Source organism: Oreochromis aureus, linkage group 20 (assembly GCF_013358895.1).
Source record: "Oreochromis aureus strain Israel breed Guangdong linkage group 20, ZZ_aureus, whole genome shotgun sequence".
In the NCBI taxonomy this organism is placed as follows: domain Eukaryota; kingdom Metazoa; phylum Chordata; class Actinopteri; order Cichliformes; family Cichlidae; genus Oreochromis; species Oreochromis aureus.
Window position 1 is genome coordinate 32822526 of NC_052961.1, and position 23561 is coordinate 32846086.

Here is a 23561-nt window from a genome sequence, read left to right on the forward strand (position 1 = left end):
TATCATTTTTGATTGGTCGACATGGTACTTTTTTGGACGAATAGGAAAGGGAGAGGGGGGTGGAGTTGGTTTTTGCTCACAGGCGGAGAGTGCTTTCGAGCCTTTTTTCTTATAAAACGCCGTTTTTACTGTTTCTTCCCGCAGTAAATATAAACAACGACAGTATTCAGGAAGAAAACCAAACATTGCATTTTTTTTTTAATCACAACTCTGTTTTTACGTGGCCTATCAACACAATATAAAAACTGGTATAAAGTCCACACTTTTTCCGTCAATTGTTCCGTCTGTCCTGCTCACATCTCCAATGGTTGTACACGTTGTCATTAACGTGGCTTCACTCCACATCAGCTACGCCACTTTGCCAGCTAAAAGACCGGTGTCGGCACATAAGGACGCTGTCATAGCCTGTCAACCACGTTGATTGGCTGCGTATATACGAATGTAAATTGCATTATTGGCTGGACTATGGGATAAGGTGGCATCGTTCTAATACAATATGGGAGCAGCCAGTCACTCACTGACTAACACTGCAAAACAGAATTGTTAAAGTATTAATTTTAATTTCAATTCAGGTTAATTTTTTTTGTGCGCAACACAGATTTTCTGTGCGCAGAGACCGTGCCAGCAGTGCGCAGCTTAGAGGGAACATTGCTCCCATGGTACCGTCAGCTCAATGACGTACGCAAGCTTTTGGGAGTTAGACTAAAGGACGAGGTCTGGTCGCAGAGTCATTGTTATGATCTCTGTGGGAAAAATTAGCCTCTGACTGGAGACACTGGAGTCCACTTGCATCTGCCAATCCCTGGCAACCTTCAGCAGGCCCAGGTCTGGGGTTGAGGGGCTTGTCCTCGGCTTGTCTCCTTCCTGGACAAATGTTGATGAAAACTGACGCTCCTCTTGGTTCGTGAAAGGTTGGGCATTGATGGAGTTTCTTTTGCACTCAACTTTCACGGCTAGACACCTGAGAACCTGGTTGTGTCTCCATGTGTATCGGCCCTGAGTAAGGCTAGTCCTCCAACCAACCGAGATGTGCTTGAGTGTTGCTGGGACTGTACACAAGGGGCAGGATGGGTCTTTTTCAAACCACAGCTGCAGATTTATTGGGGAAGGTAGCACATCGTATGTCTCTCGGATGATGAAACTTAGTCTATTAGACTCCATGCCCCAGATTTCACTCCATGAGAGTTTCCTTTTTTCCACACTTTCCCAATTCATCCAGCGACCCTGCATGGCCAGTGCCACGGCTCTGGCATGTCTGGCTGTTTCCTCCTGTCGACGCACCTATCACCACCATTTTTCAACGTTCGGTTACAGATGCCTGTTGCCACCGAGGTGTTACTGCGGCAAGACCAAATCCTCCTCTGCCCTGTTGGACATGACCCACCATGTCACGTTGCCGAAGAGCGGATTTCGCCTGTGGCACAGATGTGGCTGGGGTCCACTTCCTCCCCGTTGCTAGGGTGGGAGCAGTGCCTCTTACTATGGGGTCCTGGGAGTCCGTGAGTGACATCTCAAGCCTCACTTTTGCACATTTAAACTCCTCAACCAGATAGGGATAGGGAATGACAGTATCCCGTCGCTGTAGAGTCCAACACTGCTGAGGCATTTGGGAAGTCCGAGCCACTTCTTAACGTAGGAGCTCACTAGCCTCTCTAGTCAATTGGTATGATCGAGTGAGACCTTTGTCAACGGCGACAGTAGTCTGGGTAATAACCCAAACTGGAAGCACCAGAGCTTCAGTTTCCCTGGGAGTGCAGTGTTGTTAATCCGCTTGAGGTCATCAGCCAAGTTCTGCCTTAGTTGTTCTAGTTGCCACGTATCATTGAGGTCTGCATTATACCACCATCCCAGGCTCTTTTTGGTTTTCTCTGAGACTGTTGGAATTGGTTCTCCACTGATATAGAATTGCTCGGCTGTCAGCTTTCCTTTTATGATGGAGATGCTGCGAGATTTACTTGGCTTAAACTCCATTCTCGCCTATTCTATGTTATCCTGGAGCTTCTGTAGCAATCGCCTAGTACATGGTTTTCTTGTTGTAATGATGCTCATGTCATCCATGTAGGCCCTAATGGGAGGAAGACGAAGGAAACTCTGGAGTCTCTCACCTCCCACTATCCACCGGGATGCCCGCATGACCAACTCCATTGCCATGATAAATGCCAGAGGGGAAATCATGCAGCCTGCCATAACTCCAATTTCCAGGTGCTGCAAGGCTGTGGTGGTGTTCTCAGCTGTCACACAAAACTGTAAATCCTGAAAGTAGGTCTTGACCAGTCCTGTGATGTGGTTTGGTACGCTGAAATAGTTGAAGGCCATCCACAAGGTCTCTTGCGGAACTGACCCAAAGGCGTTGGCCAGGTCTAAAAAGACCAAATAAAGGTCTGTTCGTTCTTTCTTGGCAGTTTGTGTCACGTCCGGTGTGGCAGACGTGTGGAGTTTGTAGAAAAGGACCCAAAATGCGGCAGCTCTGGTGCAGGTGAGTGTTTATTGACAGGAGTGGAAACAAACAGCGATGGCGGGGGAACATGAAACTGGAACCTAAACTGGGCAGAGCTAACAAAACAAACCTGAACGAAGATGCAGGGAGGTACGGGGAAATACACCGAGAGGCGGACGGAGAGACACAGGAAGAGCGAGGTGAACAACACAGACGAACCAGCAATGAGGACAGGTGAACACACACTATAAATACACACCAGAAATCAGGGGATGGGGAAAAAGGAGGGAAACACACCTGGGAAACATAACAGCTGACGGGGCAGGGGAAACGTAAACAGAACGCGCTGACATAAGACAGAGACCTTCAAAGTAAAACAGGAAACACATGCACGTAATGACACAGACTCAGAGACGCGGACCAAACATAGAGACCTACTACACTAAGGGGATGCACAAGCAGGGAAGACACCAAACAGAGGGAACACCACTAAACCCTAGGAAACCCAAAACAACAGTCATAATACAAACCAATAACACTGGGTCACTGACCCAGGACCATGACAGCACCCCCCCCCACAAGGGCTGGCACCAGACAGCCCAACACAAGAAAACCAAAAACGGCCAAAACAGAAAACAACCCGACCAGGGCGGGCGGTGGGGGTCCAGGACGGAGGGCTCGAGGCAAAACAAAACAGGAGCACTAGGAAGTCAAAAAACAAAACACGAGCCAACGCCAAAAAAAAAAAAAAAAAAACAACAAAGAAACACACCGGAGCCCAAGAAGACAGAGTCCAAAACGGAAGAGTTCAGGGGGCCGGCCGTGCGGAAGGCCACGGCGGCGATGTGCAAGCAGTTCAGGGGGCCGGCCGTGCAGAAGGCAACGGTGGCGACTCAGGCGAAGGGAGTCCGGGGGCCAGCCGTGCGGAAGGCCACGGCGGCGACTCAGGCGAAGGGAGTCCGGGGGCCGGCCGTGCAGAAGGCCACGGCGGCGACTCAGGCAAAGGGAGTTGGGGGACCGGCCGTGTGGAAGGCCACGGCGGCGACTCAGGCGAAGGGAGTCCGGGGGCCGGCCGTGCGGAAGGCCACGGCGGCGACTCAGGCGAAGGGAGTCCAGGGGCCGGCCACGGCACCTGGCCAGTGGCCAGTTAGCTGCAGACCCAGACGAGGCTGGGCCAGGCGACGCTGAAGGCGAAGACGAAGAGGCTGGGCCAGGCGACGCTGAAGGCGAAGACGAAGAGGCTGGGCCAGGCTACGCTGAAGAGGCTGGGCCAGGCGACGCTGAAGAGGCTGGGCCAGGCGACGCTGAAGAGGCTGGGCCAGGCGACGCTGAAGAGGCTGCAGCTGGCGTGGGTGATGAGGCTGCAGCTGGCGTGGAAGCCGGAGACGGAGGCGCTGCAGGCGGCGGCGTGGAAGCCGGAGACGGAGGCGCTGCAGGCGGCGGCGTGGAAGCCGGAGACGGAGGCGCTGCAGGCTGGACGGGTCCCTCGGACCCTCCAGCGAAGACTGAAGACGAAGGCCGGAGCAGTCCCTCGGACCCTCCAGCGGAGACACAGAACGAAGGCCGGAGCGGTCCCTCGGACCCTCCAGCGGAGACTAGAGACGAAGGCCGGAGCAGTCCCTCGGACCCTCCAGCGGAGACACCAAACGAAGGCCGGAGCGGTGACACAGGGGGCTCTGGAGACTGAGCTGAAAGTGACACAGGGGGCTCTGGAGACTGAGCTGAAAGTGACACAGGGGGCTCTGGAGACTGAGCTGAAAGTGACGCAGGGGGCTCTGGAGACTGAGCTGAAGGTGACACAGGGGGCTCTGGAGACTGAGCTGAAAGTGACGCAGGGGGCTCTGGAGACTGAGCTGAAAGTGACGCAGGAGGCACAGGAGACTGAGCTGAAGGTGACGCAGGGGGCTCTGGAGACTGAGCTGAAGGTGACACAGGGGGCTCTGGAGACTGAGCTGAAAGTGACGCAGGGGGCTCTGGAGACTGAGCTGAAAGTGACGCAGGAGGCACAGGAGACTGAGCTGAAGGTGACGCAGGAGGCACAGGAGACTGAACTGAAAGTGACACCGGGGGCACAGGAGACTGAGCTGAAAGTGACACCGGGGGCACAGGAGACTGAGCTGAAAGTGACACCGGGGGCACAGGAGACTGAACTGAAAGTGACACCGGGGGCACAGGAGACTGAGCTGAAAGTGACACTGGGGGCACAGGAGACTGAGCTGACAGAGAGTGAGCAGCTGACACTGGAGACTGAGCTGACAGAGAGTGAGCAGCTGACACTGGAGACTGAGCTGACAGAGAGTGAGCAGCTGACAGTGGCTGCTGGGCGACTGGCCGAGCTGACGGTGGCTGCTGGGCGGCTGGCCGAGCTGACGGTGGCTGCTGAGCGGCTGGCCGAGCTGACGGTGGCTGCTGAGCAGCTGAATAGCTGTTCACTTTAGTATCTGCCACACAAAACACAGCTCCGGAATAAACAGTCACACAGTCCGAAAACGGAAAAGAGTCCTCACTCACCACAGCCGGCGAATTAGAAGTCCGAACATCCGGCTGTGGGGTGGCGCGCCGGCGGCGTGATCAGCGTTTTCTCCCCGCAGACGGCTCCGACGGGCCGGGCGAAACCACATCCGGCGGGTCGGGCAGCGAGGTAGAAGTGGCTGAGAGAAGGTGCGGTGTGTTGTGGAGAAAGGCCTGCACGGTCGGTGGAAGCGATTCCAGAAGCCATGGCAGGCCGGAAAAGAGCCGAACGCGCTGACATAAGACAGAGACCTTCAAAGTAAAACAGGAAACACATGTAATGACACAGACTCAGAGACGCGGACCAAACATAGAGACCTACTACACTAAGGGGATGCACAAGCAGGGAAGACACCAAACAGAGGGAACACCACTAAACCCTAGGAAACCCAAAACAACAGTCATAATACAAACCAATAACACTGGGTCACTGACCCAGGACCATGACAGTTTGAATCTGGTGCCAGATGACGCTGGCATGCTCCAGACATACTGAGAAGCCCCGGATGCCGGCCTTCTGCACTGATGTATCAATATAGTTGTTTCTTTGCAGGAAAGTAGACCCAAAGACAGAAACATACTACAGTCATTTTCAGATCACGTGTAACCCTTTTATTTGTTCAACTGGCCCTCGTGAACCTAGACCGTCCACAAATGTTAACGGGGCACAAGTAACAGAAAGAAAAACCCCAAAACACTTAAAAAAAATAAAGAAATCCAATAAAACAAATAAAACAGGCTTTTATTCCTCGAAGTGGTGAGTTCTCACCCCCTCCTGAACCACTCTAGCTACGGGAAAAGGGCCCAACCATCACAATACAGCAAACCAATGAAAGGTTAACACAGAAACTCTCTTATTTAGGATGGTTAACACAGCTTCATCACATAATTCGAAATGTCCACACCAAAAAAAAATTGTTCCAGTCTTTAACGTAAAGTCTGATCCAGTGAATTGTCCTTGGTATGTGAAACCATTAAACAGTTTTAGGTGTAGCTGTCGTGAACCAGAGTTCCAGTCTGTTAGGCTGCCCAGATATTCCGCAGCTGGAGCACATTATCCAGTCCCGGGCTCACAAACAAACGAACAAAAAAGAACACAGAAACTGTACCTTTGCCTCCAGAGAAACGGATATGAAGAACATGTTAATTCACCAAACAACTAGTAATGACTTCATGAACTTCTTCACAAATAAAATTTTTATCATTAGAGAAAAAATTACCAATAATCATCCCACAGATGTAATATTATCTACAGCTACCTTTAGTACCATCGATGTTAAATTAGACTCTTTTTCTCCAATTGATCTTTCTCCAATTGATCTTTCTGAGTTAACTTCATTAATTAATTCCTCCTAACCATCAATGTGTCTTTTAGACCCCATTCCTACAAAACTGCTCAAAGAAGTCCTGCCATTAATTAATTCTTCAATCTTAAATATGATCAGGCTATGTACCACAGGCCTTCAAGCTGGCTGTAGTTAAACCTTTACTTAAAAAGCCATCCCTAGACCCAGCTGTCTTAGTTAATTATAGGCCAATCTCCAACCTTCCTTTCATATCAAAAATCCTTGAAAGAGTAGTTGTCAAACAGCTAACAGATCATCTGCAGAGGAATGGCTTATTTGAAGAGTTTCAGTCAGGTTTCAGAGCTCATCACAGCACAGAAACAGCTTTAGTGAAGGTTACAAATGATCTTCTTATGGCCTCTGACAGTGGACTCATCTCTGTGCTTGTCCTGCTAGACCTCAGTGCTGCGTTCGATACTGTTGACCATAATATCCTATTAGAGCGATTAGAACATGCTGTAGGTATTAAAGGTACTGCACTGCAGTGGTTTGTATCATATCTATCTAATAGACTCCAATTTGTACATGTAAATGGAGAGTCCTCTTCACCCACTAAGGTCAATTATGGAGTTCCACAGGGTTCAGTGTGTTGGGAAGGAAGTATTATTTTTTGTTATTTTTATTATTTCCATTTATTATTTTATTTTTATTAATTCTATTTTTATTATTTTGTTATTACTGTTATTACTGTCATTACTGTTGCATCATAATCATATAGCAAGCATATGTATACAAGAAGTATTGATACAAGAGGTATTGATATTGCATTCAAATGTTCAAACATATTGGTATCATATCAGCCTTTATTACAGGTCCAGTAAGAACCACTTTAAACTGTTGAGTTGAATCTATAATCTTAAAATGTTTATAGGCAGATTACATTGCATTATTTGAAAGGCTCACCTCTGAATATAATCTGGGCCTAAAGGTCTTGACAGGAAACGGCAGGTTCGCAGAGTATGCTTTGCAGGAAATGAAACTGAAAGCAGAGTCTCAGGAGACTCTCACTGGTTTATTCTCTATTATCTTTTATACTTTTATATCTTTTGATTAAGCTTTTAGTAGAGGTTCTTGATTAAAACATTTATTCAGTAGAGTACACATACATAGTTTCGGTTCGGTTATTACATACACGAGAGCGGCTTCTGTCTCTCTGTCTGGGGAGAGGCCAGGAGCTAGTCGGCAAGGTGAAATGGGGTGCGATTGTGGTTAGCACATAGACACACACGTAACCACACACACACACACACACTTAGTTAGAGGGTTCACTTGTAGGTGAAAGTTTAAGCATGTTTTGCTAGGGTTGCAGTTTTATGTTGGTGTACGTGACTGTTTGATGAAGAAGCAGGCACGAGGCGAGAGCTGAGCGGGCTTATGGAAACCACCGGGGAGAAGATGGAAGCCAGTGTCCTTTTAATTGTGTCACAAGTTGTCAAATAGAACATTCGTGGTTTTGAGTTGACGTATCCATGTAATTTACGCAAGAGGGGGCTTTCTAATACCCCGATGCATAAAAACTGTGTTCTGACGTTTTGGAGATGAGATTTTGATGCTTTTTGTATACAGTGTCCATCTCCCACGCTGCGTGTGCTTCATTAAAAATCATTCATTGACTCCACCTGACTGGGTCAGTGTGTTATTCCGATCTCCCACATCTCTCTCGTCCTCAAAATGAACCTTAACAAGTGCTAGGACCAATTCTATTTACATTATACATGCTTTCCTTAGGCAGTATCATTAGAAGACATAGCATAAATTTTCACTGCTATGCAGATGACACACAGCTCTATCTATCCATGAAGCCAGGTAACACACACCAATTAGTTAAACTGCAGAAATGCCTTAAAGACATAAAGACCTGGATGGCCGCTAACTTTCTGCTTCTTAATTCAGATAAAACTGAGGTTATTGTACTCGGCCCTGAAAATCTTAGAAATGTGGTATCTAACCTGATTCTTACTCTGGATGGCATTACCTTGGCCTCCAGTAACACTGTGAGGAACCTTGGAGTCATTTTTGACCAGGATATATCCTTCAACGCACATATTAAACAAATATGTAAGACTGCTTTCTTCCATTTGCGCAACATCTCTAAAATTAGAAATATCCTGTCTCAGAGTGATGCTGAAAAACTAGTTCATGCATTTATTACTTCCAGGCTGGACTACTGTAATTCATTATTATCAGGATGTCCTAAAAACTCGCTGAAAAGTCTTCAGCTGATCCAAAATGCTGCATCAAGAGTACTGACAGGGACTAGAAAGAGAGAGCAGATTTCTCCTGTTTTGGCTTCCCTTCATTGGCTTCCTGTTAAATCCAGAATTGAATTCAAAATCCTGCTCCTCACATACAAGGTCTTAAATAATCAGGCCCCATCTTATCTTAATGACCTTGTAGTACCATATCACCCCATTAGAGCACTTCGCTCTCGCTCTGCAGGCTTACTTGTTGTTCCTAGAGTATTTAAAAGTAGAATGGGAGGCAGAGCCTTCAGTTTTCAGGCCCCTCTTCTGTGGAACCAGCGTCCAGTTTGGATTCGGGAGACAGACACTATCTCTACTTTCAAGATTAGGCTTAAAACTTTCCTTTTTGCTAAAGCATATAGTTAGGGCTGGATCAGGTGACCCTGAATCCTCCCTTAGTTATGCTGCAATAGACGTAGGCTGCCGGGATTCCCATGATGCATTGAGTTTTTCCTTTCCAGTCACCTTTCTCACTCACTATGTGTTAATAGACCTCTCTGCATCGAATCATATCTGTTATTAATCTCTGTCTCTCTTCCACAGCATGTCTTTATCCTGTTTTCCTTCTCTCACCCCAACCGGTCGCAGCAGATGGCCCCGCCCCTCCCTGAGCCTGGTTCTGCCGGAGGTTTCTTCCTGTTAAAAGGGAGTTTTTCCTTCCCACTGTCGTCAAAGTGCTTGCTCATAGGGGGTCATATGATTGTTGGGTTTTTCTCTGTATGTATTATTGTACGATCTACTGTACAATATAAAGCGCCTTGAGGCGACTTCTGTTGTGATTTGGTGCTATATAAATAAAATTGAATTGAATTGAATTGAACATATATTAGAAACTATTTTGATAATTATTCATTATTCATAATTATTATGCACATCATCTAAAGTGTTTTTTTTTTTTTTTGCAACAAGCAAACATGCTCTGCAACTTGTGTTGCTCTAATGGGGCGCCAGCCCCAGAAGCCATGTGGTTACTGTGTTTGATTGAATAGGAAGTGTGTTTAATTACTCAGGATGTATGATTTTTCAGCTGCCACATTTACAAGCTGCTTATCCATTATTCATATGGAACAGAAGAAAGAGACTTTTCGAGTAGGACCATTCAGCTGCTGAAATGGTGTTTGTTTGATTTGATTAATGAAACAATGCAAAGGTTAATCGTGGGGGGCTCAAGAACAAGAGGTTGAGATTTTTAAATGAAGACAGTCTAATTACGATGATACATATATATTGTTCCTTTTTGTCAGGCATTGCTAATACCTGGTCGTATAATGACTTTAGTCAATATTAGTATGTGTATACATAGTAGGATTGGCCCGCATGTGTGTGAAAGTGTGTATAAAGAATCGTGTGTGTGTGTGTGTGTGTGTGTGTGTGTGTGTGTGTGTGTGTATGCAGCATCTGTATGTTTCTGCATGGATTAAGTGACTAAACCAACTAGTGAATGTTCCCTTGCATGACAGACTGAGAAGAATCGTTACTCACTCTGACCACTCAGTCACGTAGCAAAACATAAGACGGCGAGTGTGATAGGGCAGCCAGCAGACCACAAAGGCTATGACCACAGCTCCTGAACACAAGGAAGAAGGGTACCATTAGAAGCCAGTAACTAGGCAAACAGACACAGAAAAACAGAAAATTGATTCGTAAATGGAAAATACTCATTTGTACACTGTGCAGGATGTTGACACAATTATCTTGAAAGTAATTAGGAATCCTGCTTAAACAAATGCTTTGATTGTTGACTTATATCAAGGACATCAGAACAAAGAAACCAGTGACTTTGTTTGATTTAAAAGATCAGCAGAACAGTCTTGTGATAGTGTGTATAAATTTCCTGCACACATCACATGATTTTTCAGTTGAATTTTTGAGTGTGAAATCAAAAACCACATGGATTGAATCCAGTATCTCCTGCCATTTATTTATCATGTCCATGATGACCCACTATGTCAACCAGCTGGCAAATATTTCAGTTAGACTTAGAGACTTAGAGCTTTTTATTGTCATTGTGCAGTTTCTTGCACAGCGAAATTGTGTAGCTGGACCACAAAGGTGCTAAAGTAAGAAAAAGAGAAACCAATATACATCGAAGGTGGAAAAATAAATAAATAAATAAATAAATAGAATAAAATAAAAAGCAGTGTATATATATACATGTGTGAGTGGAACTACATACATGGTGTATGTGTAGGAAACATTGAAACAGACTGGGACCAAAATAATTGCACTTGAGCCAAAAATATTGCACAGAACATGGAAAGACTGTGATATTGCACATAGATGATCAACAGCAGTGTCAGGGTGGATGTGTTGGGGAAGTCTTTACACACTCTTAGTTTCCATTAATAGTTCTGACAGCCCACGGGAAGAAGCTGTTCTTTAGTCTGTTGGTTTTGCACCTGATGGATCTGAGCCTTTTTCCAGAGGGCAGGATGTTGAAGAGGTGGTGGTTAGGATGGAGGTGGTCCTTTATAATTGCCCTGGCTCTGGAGAGACATCTTGAGCTGGCAATTAAGTCCAGGAGGGAGTGGACAGCCGATCACCTTCTCTGCAGTTCTGATGACCCTCTGTAGTCTCTTCTTGTCAGCTGTTGTGCAACCAGCGTACCACACAGGGATGGCGTGCACCAGCACACTCTCGATAGTGGCACGGTAGAAGGACACTAGGAGTTCAGTCTGCAGCCTGTTCCATCTCAGAACCCTCAAGAAATGGAGGCGCTGCTGGGCTTTCTTTACTAGGGCTGATGTGTTTGTGGACCAGGATAGGTCCTCGGATATGTGGGTGCCGAGGAACTTAAGGAGGACACCCTCTCCACATAGTCACCTTTATGGAGAGGGGGAGGATCAGTCCTTGTTTTTATGGAAGTCCATGACCACTTCCTTGGTTTTCTTGGAGTTTAGGGTGAGGTTATTGTAGTTACACCATTCTGACAGCCGCTGGACCTCATCCCTGTAGGCGGTGTCATCATCGTTGGTGATGAGCCCCATCAGAGTGGTGTCGTCTGCAAATTTGATGATGATGTTGCAGGGGTGCGAGGGGTGCAGTCACTGGTGTAGATGGTGTATAATAGTGGACTCAGCACACATCCCTGTGGTGAGCCAGTGCTGAGCGACAGGGTGGATGATTGCTGGTTGCCAACCTTGACTGATTGTGAACGGTCTGTGAGGAAGTTTTTGATCCATGCACATGTGGAGGGGGGGGAAGTCCAAGTTTACCTGCTTGTCTATAAGAATGTCTGGGATGATAGTATTGAAGGCCGAGCTGTAATCAACAAAGAGCATCCTTACTGATGTCCCAGGATTCTCCAGGTGATGCAGAGCAGAGTGGAGAGCAGTGGAAATTGCATCCTCTGTGGACCTATTTGCCCTGTAGGCAAACTGGTGGGGGTCGAAGCTGGGTGGGAGGCAGTCCTTTATGTGTTTTAGGACCAGCTTCTCAAAGCACTTTGCAACCACTGGAGTCAGTGCGATGGGTCTGTAGTCACTGAGGCTACTGATGGTGGTGGACTTTGGGACTGGGACTATTGTTGATGATTTCAGGCAGTGAGGGACAGTGGCATGTGTCAGGGAGAGGTTGAATAGTCTGGTGAACACAGGTGCCAGCTGGTCGGCACAGGCTTTGAGCACTCTACCAGGTATTCCGTCGGGGCCAGCAGCTTTCCTCTGATTCACTGCTCTGAACACATTGCGGACCTGATGTTGTTGGAGGCTAAATGTGTGGGGACTGTGCTCAGAGGACGCTGTGGGCAGGGTGGTGTGCATGGTGGGGGTGACTGCAGTTTTCTCGAAGCGGGCAAAAAAGTGGTTAAGTTCCTCCGCTAACGAGATGTCCATGTTATCTATATTTGTCCCATTGGCTTTGTAATTGGTGATGTGTTTCAGGCCCTCCCATACCTTCCTGGAGTTGTTATCAGAGAGGTGATCTGATAGCTTGTTTGAGTAGTCCAGTTTTGCTGCTCTGATGCCTTTTTTAAGGTCTGCTCTTGCTCTGCTGTACATGTCCTGGTCCCCAGATTTGTATGCAGAGTTGCGTGCCTTTAACAGTGCCTGAACCTTGCTTGTCATCCAGGGTTTACGGTTGGGGTAGACCCGGACCCGCTTTTCTGTGGTGACAGTGTCCATGCAGTGTTTGATGTAACCCAGCACTGCGGTTGTGTGAGTCTCTAGGTCATCCTGTTCAAAGACACTCCACTCTGTGAGAGCAAAACAGTCCTGCAATTGAGCGAGAGCTTCCTCAGAAATGGTGTTAATGGTTCTGATGGTGTGCTTTGTCCTTTTCCTGAGTGGTGTGTATGCCGGGACAAGGAGTAGAGAGAGGTGGTCGGACATGCTCAGGTGGGGGAGGGGAACAGATCTGTAGGCTTGCTTAATATTTGAGTAAACATGATCCAAGGTGTTATTTCCTCTCGTAGGGCATTTCACATGTTGTACAAATTTAGGCAGCACAGTTCTTAAGCATGCTCTGTTGAAATCCCCTGCAATGATGTGTACTCCCTCTGGGTATGTCCGTTGCTGTTCGGAGATAATGTCGTACAGGTATGCAAGGGCTGAGCAAGCATTAGCGTCTGGTGGTATGTAGACTGCTGTTATGAGCACTGCAGGCAGTTCTCTGGGCAAGTAGAAAGGTCTGCACATGACAGACATTGCCTCTATGTCCGGGGAGCAGACTGTGGTGATGATCTTAGTGGTTGTGCACCAGTTGTTATGTGTGTAAATGCACAAACCTCCTCCTCTGCTTTTCCCCGCTGTAGCCTTTCTGTCGCTGCGGTGCATTGTGCGGCCCGCTAGCCGCACGGAGGCGTCGGGAATTCCCTCTCGTAGCCATGTCTCCGTGACGACCAGGACACAGCAGTCGCGGACGATTGGCTGTGCGGCGAGAAGTAGGTTCAGTTCGTCTATTTTGTTGACGACCGACCGTGCGTTGGTCAGAAAGATGCTCGGGAGCGGTGGTTTGAAAGGCTGCCTCTTTAGCCTGGCTAGCAGGCCCGACCGGCATCCCCGCTTTTGTTTGCGTTCCTTCCGCCGCCTGCGTTTCTTGGCAGAGCTGATAACAATCCACGGAGCACCCGGTGTTCTCGCTATCTCCGGGGGGATGTTGTGCACCCTCTGATAATCACTGGTAATGGGAATCTGGCTGTTATATCCGATCTTGCATAATTCCAGATGGTTGTAGGAAAATTTGGCTTCACAATAAGGAAAACATAAGAAGAAGAAAAAGAGGAGAAACGAAAAAGAAAGGCACCTAAGTGGAGAGCATAGAGCCGCTGCGTCTGTGCGCGCCGCCATCTAAACGTGGAGTGCCTACTCTGAGATTTAAGTTTCACTTAAATCTCAGAGTAGGAGTCTTTCTGATCCAAAAGGGACTCACACACTGTCAAAAATATTTTGGTAGAATATTCATTTTTAATAACTGGACAGGATCATAAATGTTCTGCTCAAACCCACACAGAGAGACTGAGACAATAAACACTATTATCAGTTCTATGTTCTTAATTTATTTGATTAATTTACCCCTTTTCCCTGGAGATCTTTGCACCTCGACCAGTCTGTATCTGTTTTTAAGGATAAAAAATTGCTATAGTAATTACTATACTACTGAAGTATAGTATTTGAGTGGCCCTTAGCCCATGCAAATGTTTACCTTATGTGCACCTTGTGGTTAAAATACTTGAAAAATGTATTTAAGTCAAACAGACAGAACAAACGAACCAGTAATATCAGTTGCATTATATATGACTGAATCCTTGTAAGAAAATGGATGAAATAAACTCAGTAAAGAGCCTTCAGAGACTGAGAGAATGATTCAAAAGTTTATTGATAAAAAGTTGAGCAAGGGAATTTACATATAGAAAAAAAGTGCAATGAACCCCAAGTTTACTACTTTGCTGGATTCCATCCAACAGAGTACATAAATACTATCAGAACTCATCACCACACAAGGGTATTTGATTTGGAGTAACACAGGAGGAAAGAAAGACTCCTAGTTCAGTATTCTTTGGTCACTGAGTACAACATACTAGGGACCACTGTATTTGACCATATGGAAAAACTGCTTTGACGACCTCTTAAATCTTGCAAAATGTTGTAAGTGGGTCACAGAAACCCCTTTCTTCCAAAACAGTAGAATACCTAGCTGTGGCTGACAATAAAAGTTGAAAGAATAAATGTGAAACTTGCATTGGATCTCAGCTATAGCAAGGCATTATCCCCAAAGAGCAGATTACTCTATACTTGACATGTAAGTTCACATCTCAGACGACCTCACCTGGACCACCAACACCACCTCCATCACCAAAAAGGCCCAGCAGCGCCTCCACTTCCTGAGACGCCTGAAGCAGGCCAACCTCCCTCCTCCCACCCTCACTACGTTCTACAGGGGGCCCATAGAGAGCGTTCTGACCAGCTGCATCTCCGTGTGGTTTGGAAACTGCAATGTTGATGATCTCAGCAAACTACAACGTATTGTTTAAGCAGCTACCAAAATCATTGGAACATCTCTCCCTCTGCTACAGGACATCTTCCAAAACCACTGCATCAGTAAGGCCTCAGGCATCGTGCTCGACCCGTCACACCGCTCACATGGACTCTTTTCTCTCCTCCCATCGGGCAGACGCTACCGCAGCATCGGGGCCAGATCCTCCAGACTGCGGAATAGCTTTTTCCCACAAGCCATCAGACTCCTGAACTCACTACCAGCCCTCCCCCCCCCACCACACATACCCACACAATCTATTAACTTACTTTTTTTGCACTTTACACAACACTACCTCTGTAAGACACGCTGCCCTATGGACAATCTTCTTCACTCTGGGTTTACAAGCTGCTACACTGGTCACTTTAAACCACACCAACTGTAAATTCTAAATTGTGAACTGTAAATTTTAATTGTAACTCTCACGTGTATATTTATTTATTTTCTTCTCATTTTTATATCTATTTATTAGCTTGCTTTGCACTGATGAAACCAGAGCATCGTCGTCTAATCTCTCTGTATGCTGTACTGGATATAGCAGAGATGACAATAAAGTTTACTTTGACTTTGACTCAATGAAAGAATGATTGTTTTTACTTTTACTGAAAAGACCAGTGAAACTGTAAGTTTCTTGAAAAGTATAGACATGTGTGTACTTAGTGATGAAACATTAGTGTAACATTAAACGTGTGAAGATTGTTATTTTGGTCTTTGGGTCAGGCCATTTTGAAATTGTAGAGCTTGTTACCGTTCTGTTATGGTAAGCTGTAGACAGGTTTTGGACCCATTATGCAGGACTCAGGAAATGGGCAAACTGAAAACACCTGGGGAGCACAGCTGAACAGCTATTCCACAGTCACCTGCTCCACAGGTGAGGGCAGCCATGGCCCAGTCCTCCTCTGCACTGGAATCTGTTCTGTTCCTGCGCCTGTCCCTGTTCCCAGGGTGCGGGCAGTTGACACTCAGCCTGTCCTTGCACCCATTGGGAGGCGGTGGCTGGTGTTCGGCCAACACCTGCACTCTACCCATTCCCATGAGGAAAATGGTCAGCCGTCCACAGTAGCCTTAGCTGTGGCATCATGTGCAGGGGGTGTGCTCTGCACAGCTTTAGCCAACTCCGCCTCCACCTGTCTCAGCTGGGAGCTCAGCCGAGCAGTCTCAGTGTTCTGTCTCTGATGAGAGCTTGAGTGAGCCGACCCAGCAACCTGCGTCGTCTGCTGGGAACTCAGGCAAGCTCATCCAGCCAGCTATGATCTCCACATCTCCACATCACCATCTGGTTCTGCTCCAACAGAGGTCTCCGCACCGTCTGGTTCTCATCCTATTCCACCAGAGGTTTCCGTGCCGTCTGGTCCAGCCACGTTTCCACCAGAGGTCGTTGCGCTGTCTGGTCTGCACGCCTGCCAGATCACATCCTGCGCGGCTTGCATGTCCACATCCTGCTTGGCCACAGCCTGCATGTCCTCCTTGTCCTCCTCTGCCATCAACCAACCACACCATCACAGGCCACCTGAAGTTTTATTTGGCGCCGCCTAGACCTGCCCTGCAGTTGCCGCCGCTTCCCATGTGGTCGGCCTCCCAAATCGTCTCATCGCTGCTGCTTCTCACCCAGATGGCCTCAGTCAGTCAGGTCTCCATGAATGTTTCGCCATGACCATTCTCCATTTCCCAGGTTATTTCAGAGTCTGTTCCTAGTTTCTTAGGTTCCTAGTCTCCTAGTTTTCAGTTTCTAAGGTCTTTCTTTCTAGTTTCTAGTTTTAGGTTATGTTTTTTTATTTATAGTGTTTGGATGTTCACAGTTGAAAAAAAAGCTGCCTCTTTGAGTTTATCCTGTTGCAAGTCCTACGTTGGGCCAAATCCTGCCTGCCACACAGTCAGGGTCAGCTGACTACAGGCTACAGTGCTACCTTGGGTAGCGTAGCCACTATTACCTCTTCCCAAGCAGATTTTCCTGTGCAGCCAGGAAAGCAGGCTGCCTGGCTGACAGTGATAAAAAAGTGCAGTCCTACTATCCTGTTAATGTCTTTAATCTTTTTTTCCCACTCTGCAACACCGCCAAGAAGAATACTCTGGTTATTGGCAATCTATTTTGAAACGTGTGATGCTACACCAACAACCATAGTGAATTCTCTTCCTGGGGGCAGAGCAGGCGACACTGAAGGAACCCTGAAACCGTTGGATAAAGATAAACCTAAATTCCGTACAATTATAATTCACGTTGGCGGTAATGACACATGGTTACGCCAATAAAATATAATAGTATAAAATATTGAACCTGTTTCTAACTTTGCCATTATTGGACTTTGTAGTCGTCTCTGGTTCCATGCCTAATGAGACCAGGAGTGACATGTTTAGCCTCATGTTCTCTCCAAATTGTTGGCTGTCTGAGTGATGTGGGCTTTATAGATAATTATGAACTTACTCTGGAAAACCTGGTCTTGTTAGGAAAGATGGTCTATGGTCTATGGTCTATCTATCCTATGTTAGATGGAGCTGTTGCCATTTCTAGAAATTTGGCTAAATTTATTAAATCCCCAGAAACGTGGGGCTCCAGATTTGGAACCAGAAAGCAGAGTTGCATTCTCTCCTCCTGTTACCCCCCCAAAACCCCATCCCATAAACCCTGTGTCTACCCCCAGATCACTATAAAAAACACAAAACAAAAAAACCCCCCACAAAGACAGAACAATGTAGTATTCACAACTGCACCAAAGAGTAAAAACTGTGAAATATGGATTATTAAACATAATTTTTCTCTTTTAAGTCCATGTTAAAAAATGATTTAATAATTGACCAACATACTCTGCCTTACAGAAACCTGGTTACAGCAGGATAATTATGTTAGTTTAAATGAATCAACACCCCCGAGTCATAGTAACTCTCAGAATCCTCAAAGCACAGGCCCATGATGGGGAGTCGTACAGTCTTCCACTCTGGGTTTACAATTAACCATAGAGTCAGACAGAGTTTTGATTCATTTGAATTCCCTTGTCCACCCTAACAAGAAAACTCACAAACCAGTTTTCCTTAATGTTATCTATCTTTCACCTGGCCCTACAAGTTAAATTTTTCGCTGTAGAAAGAAGTTTTCTTCCAACGCAGCGGCCTTAATGGTTTTGTCCCTTTTATTGAATCAAACTCAAAGTAATGTCAGTACTTTCAAGCTTTAACTGCTGCATGGTCGTACTCTCTGCAGCACTCCATTTTATCCATTGTTGATCTACACACATCTGCTGTTACCATGGATGTCGCACGCTTGTACGTAATTGTCATGAGTCATGAGTAACACAGTAACACAGCATGCTTACGAGAAAGTAACCGTAATCTAATCACTTTTTTGCAATAGTAATCCCTTACTGTACTCGTTAGTAATCGAAATACAGTAACGCGTTAGTAACGTGGCAGTAACACGTTACTGCCCATCTCTGGTCACAATATCATATCACCCCAATAGAGCACTTCACTCTAATCTGTTATTAGACTCAATTGGCTTCTCTCAAAATGTAAAAGAACCCACCCACCACTTTAATCACACTCTAGATCTTGTTTTAACATATGGCATAGAAGCTGAACATTTAACAGTGTTTCCTGAAAACCCTCTGCTGTCTGATCATTTCCTGATAACATTTACATTTACAATAATTGATTACACAGCAATGGAGAGTAGACTTTATCAAAGTAGATGTCTTTCTGAAAGTGCTGTAACTAAGTTTAAGAATATAATCCACCCACTGTTATCTTCTTCAATCCCCTGTACCAACATAGAGCAGAGCAGCTATCTGAATGCTACTCCAACAGAGGTTGATTATCTTGTTAATAATTTTACCTTCTCACTACGTACGACTCTGGATACTGTAGCTCCTGTGAAAACTAAGGCCTCAAATCCAAAGTCCCTGACTCCGTGGTATAATTCTCAAACACGTAGCCTAAAGCAGATAACCCGTAAGCTGGAGAGGAAATGGCGTGTCACAAATTTAGAGGATCATCATTTAGCCTGGAGAAATAGTTTGCTGCTTTATAAGAAAGCCCTCCGCAAAGCCAGAACATCTTACTATTCGTCACTGATTGAAGAAAATAAGAACAACCCCAGGTTTCTCTTCAGCACTGTAGCCAGGCTGACAAAAAGTCAGAGCTCTACTGAGCCAACAATCCCTTTAACATTAACTAGTAATGACTTCATGAACTTCTTCACAAATAAAATTTTTATCATTAGAGAAAAAATTACCAATAATCATCCCACAGATGTAATATTATCTACAGCTACTTTTAGTACCATCGATGTTAAGTTAGACTCTTTTTCTCCAATTGATCTTTCTGAGTTAACTTCAATAATTAATTCCTCCAAACCATCAACGTGTCTTTTAGACCCCATTCCTACAAAACTGCTCAAAGAAGTCCTGCCATTAATTAATTCTTCGATCTTAAGTATGATCAACCTATCTCTAATAATCGGCTATGTACCACAGGCCTTCAAGGTGGCTGTAGTTAAACCTTTACTCAAAAAGCCATCTCTTGACCCAGCAGTCTTAGCTAATTATAGGCCAATCTCCAACCTTCCTTTCATATCAAACATCCTTGAAAGAGTAGTTGTCAAACAGCTAACAGACCATCTGCAGAGGAATGGCTTATTTGAAGAGTTTCAGTCAGGTTTCAGAGCTCATCACAGAACAGAAACAGCTTTAGTGAAGGTTACAAATGATCTTCTTATGGCCTCTGACAGTGGACTCATCTCTGTGCTTGTCCTGCTAGACCTCAGTGCTGCATTTAATACTGTTGATCATAATATCCTATTAGAGCGATTAGAACATGCTGTAGGTATTACAGGTACTGCGCTGCAGTGGTTTGTATCATATCTATCTAATAGACTCCAATTTGTTCAAGTAAATGGAGAGTCCTCTTCACACACTAAGGTCAATTATGGTGTTCCACAGGGTTCAGTGCTAGGACCAATTCTAGTTACATTATACATGCTTCCCCTAGGCAGCATCATTAGAAGACATAGCATAAATTTTCACTGCTATGCAGATGACACGCAGCTCTATCTATCCATGAAGCCAGGTAACACACACCAATTAGTTAAACTGCAGGAATGTCTAAAAGACATAAAGACCTGGATGGCCGCTAACTTTCTGCTTCTTAATTCAGATAAAACTGAGGTTATTGTACTCGGCCCTGAAAATCTTAGAAATATGGTATCTAACCAGATTCTTACTCTGGATGGCATTACCTTGGCCTCCAGTAACACTGTGAGGAACCTTGGAGTCATTTTTGACCAGGATATGTCCTTCAATGCACATATTAAACAAATATGTAAGACTGCTTTCTTCCATTTGCGCAACATCTCTAAAATTAGAAATATCCTGTCTCAGAGTGATGCTGAAAAACTAGTTCATGCATTCATTACTTCCAGGCTGGACTACTGTAATTCTTTATTATCAGGATGTCCTAAAAACTCGCTGAAAAGTCTTCAGCTGATCCAAAATGCTGCAGCAAGAGTACTGACAGGGACTAGGAAGAGAGAACATATTTCTCCTGTTTTGGCTTCCCTTCATTGGCTTCCTGTTAAATCCAGAATTGAATTCAAAATCCTGCTCCTCACATACAAGGTCTTAAATAATCAGGCCCCATCTTATCTTAATGACCTTGTGGTACCATATCACCCTATTAGAGCACTTCACTCTCGCTCTGCAGGCCTACTTGTTGTTCCTAGAGTATTTAAAAGTAGAATGGGAGGCAGAGCCTTCAGTTTTCAGGCCCCTCTTCTGTAGAACCAGCGTCCAGTTTGGATTCGGGAGACAGACACTATCTCTACTTTCAAGATTAGGCTTAAAACTTTCCTTTTTGCTAAAGCATATAGTTAGGGCTGGACCAGGTGACCCTGAATCCTCCCTTAGTTATGCTGCAATAGACGAGGCTGCCGGGATTCCCATGATGCATTGAGTTTTTCCTTTCCAGCCACTCACTATGTGTTAATAGACCTCTCTGCATCGAATCATATCTGTTATTAATTTCTGTCTCTCTTCCACAGCATGTCTTTCATCCTGTTTTCCTTCTTCACCCCTGTAACAGGGCAGCCCTTAGCGGCTGGAAACACAGTGAGACGGACTAAGGCAAGTGCAGTGGAACAAAGCATTTATTTGCCATACAGCTCTCCTTACAACAATTCACTTCGAGCTTCTTCACAGCACAAAATCCTCCTCTAATGACAACCAGCAGCCTTAAATATGTTCAGCTGTCACAGACCAAACCATTATTCCACTCTTAGGTAAATTCTTAAATCCCAACCTTCCACCACAGTATACAATATATCAATTAGAATAAATAAATACATAAATACATTTCACATTTTCATATTAATAAATATTTCACACTTTAATTTTACACCAAACCCAATATTATAAAACCCAGAAACCCAAGCACAAAAGATTCACCACACTCTCTTAACCAATGGTCTCTCCGGAACCTTTAAATGGTGTCTGGACCCCGGGAAACATTTGCCCAAACACCTTGAAGAGGACACAGGCAAGAAAGGTGAGTAATCATTATCTTACAAACACCTATTTGCACCACTTTCTTCCTAGATTTCACACACACATTTGCATTAGTTTTCCTTACTGGTAAACCTTAATCATAATCTCAATCACCATTCTTCTCTCCTGACAGACAACCACCACATTCCTTGATGAGGAGCAGCTGTGCAGGATCTGAATCAAGGCTACCAACTGATTTTAAAATTCCCAATAAATAATCAATAAATATTTAAACTTCTTGTGTGCAAATGTTTTACTGTGCAAATCCCTGCCTAAAGTGCAATGCTAAATAAAGTGCTTGATAAGGTGCTTTTAATAAAGTGAAAGGTGTGCTCTAAAGTGCTATACAGATAATATAATACAAATAAATGTAGTAAGGAGTCCTCTTCCTTACATTTCCTCCTCCCTCTCCTAAGCGCGAAGTGCTTCAGTCCTCTGACATCCTAGATAAACAGTCAGCAACCACATTTGACTTCCCTGGCCTATACTGGACCGTAAAGTCATAAGGCTGCAGAGACAGATACCATCCTGCAATGCGGGCATTCGCATCCCTCATGCGGTTCAACCACTGGAGGGCACGATGATCCGTCTCTAGAGTGAAGTGACGTCCCAGAAGATAATACCTCAAGGCCTCGATAGCCCATTTCATGGCCAAGCACTCTTTCTCCACCGTCGAATACCTCGTCTCCCTGTCGAGTAGTTTCCGACTCAGAAACACCACAGGCCTTCTTTCACCATCCACCTCTTGCTGAAGGACAGCCCCAAGGCCAACTCCTGAAGCATCAGTTTGCAAGATGAATGGCTTGTTGAAGTCTGGGCTGTGTAGAACTGGATGTGTGCAAACTGCTTCCTTGAGGTCTCTGAATGCTTGGTCACATTCTTCTGTCCAACGCACTTTGTTGGGGGCTGAGCCTTTTGTGAGATCATTCAGTGCAGTGGATCGCTCTGCAAAAGAAGGTATGAATTTCCTGTACCAGCCTACTAGACCCAGAAAACCTCTCACCTTCCTTTTTGTTGTCGGAACTGGGAAGGACTGAATTGCTTCAATCTTTCCAACCTGCGGCTTTATCTTCCCAGAGCCAACCACGAAGCCCAAGTACTCCACTTCTCTCTTGGCTATGGAGCACTTCTTGGGGTTAATAGTCAGTCCAGCCATTCTGATGGAGTGTAGCACCTTCTGTAGGTGAGTAACATGCTCGTCCCAGGACTGGCTGTACACCACCACGTCATCCAGATATGCTGCAGAGAATGCTGACACATCTCTCAGTACATGGTCCATTAATCGTTGGAATGTCGCTGGTGCACCTTGAAGCCCAAATGGCATGACTTTAAATTGGTACATACCAAAAGGAGTTTTGAAGGCTGTCAGCTCTTTTCGCTTCTGGTGCCAAAGCCACTTGCCAGTATCCTTTACACAGATCGAGTGTCGTAATGTACCTTGCTGATCCAACTCTCTCCAGCAGGTCATCCACCCTGGGCATTGGGTAGGGATCAAACTTGGATACTGCATTCAAATATCTGAAATCAATACAGAATCTCAGGGTGTCATCTTTCTTTGGTACCAAAACAATCGGGCTGCACCACTCACTACTTGACACCTCAATGATTCCCAGATCCAACATGAGTTTTATTTCTTTCTGAAGCACCGCACCAACCGTTCTGGAATTCTGTAGCTCTTTTGTCGAACGGGTGCATCCTCCTTCACCCGTATCTTGTGCTGAACCAGTGATGTGAAGCCTGGTGTTTCTCGAAGAGCTGTGGGTCCACGAGTGGTTTAATATCAGCCTGCTCAGTATGAGACAAATGAGAAAGGTCAACTGAAGCACAAACTTGAATGTTAGTTGGAAAGAACTTCTCAGTCACCTCCTCATCCTTAACTGAACGCACCAGTAACTGATGGACCGGCTCTTGTCGGCTGTGGAATTCCTTCAACAAGTTCACGTGAAATGTCTGATAGTTTTAACTCTTTCTGGCATATTCAGTTCATAAGTGACTTTACTCACTTGTCTGACGATCTCATATG

At 45.4% G+C, this 23561-nt stretch overlaps 1 protein-coding gene across 1 annotated transcript in view; it reads right to left on the bottom strand.

Moving 5' to 3' along the window:
• The window catches only part of ntsr1 (neurotensin receptor 1 (high affinity)), a 107852-nt gene that overhangs the window by 25997 nt on the left and 58294 nt on the right, over positions 1 to 23561 (bottom strand). Inside the window, exon 3 of the mRNA XM_031751939.2 lies at positions 10020 to 10104. Coding sequence (XP_031607799.1) covers positions 10020 to 10104 — 85 coding nt within the window. The remainder of the gene's footprint in view (positions 1 to 10019; positions 10105 to 23561) is intronic.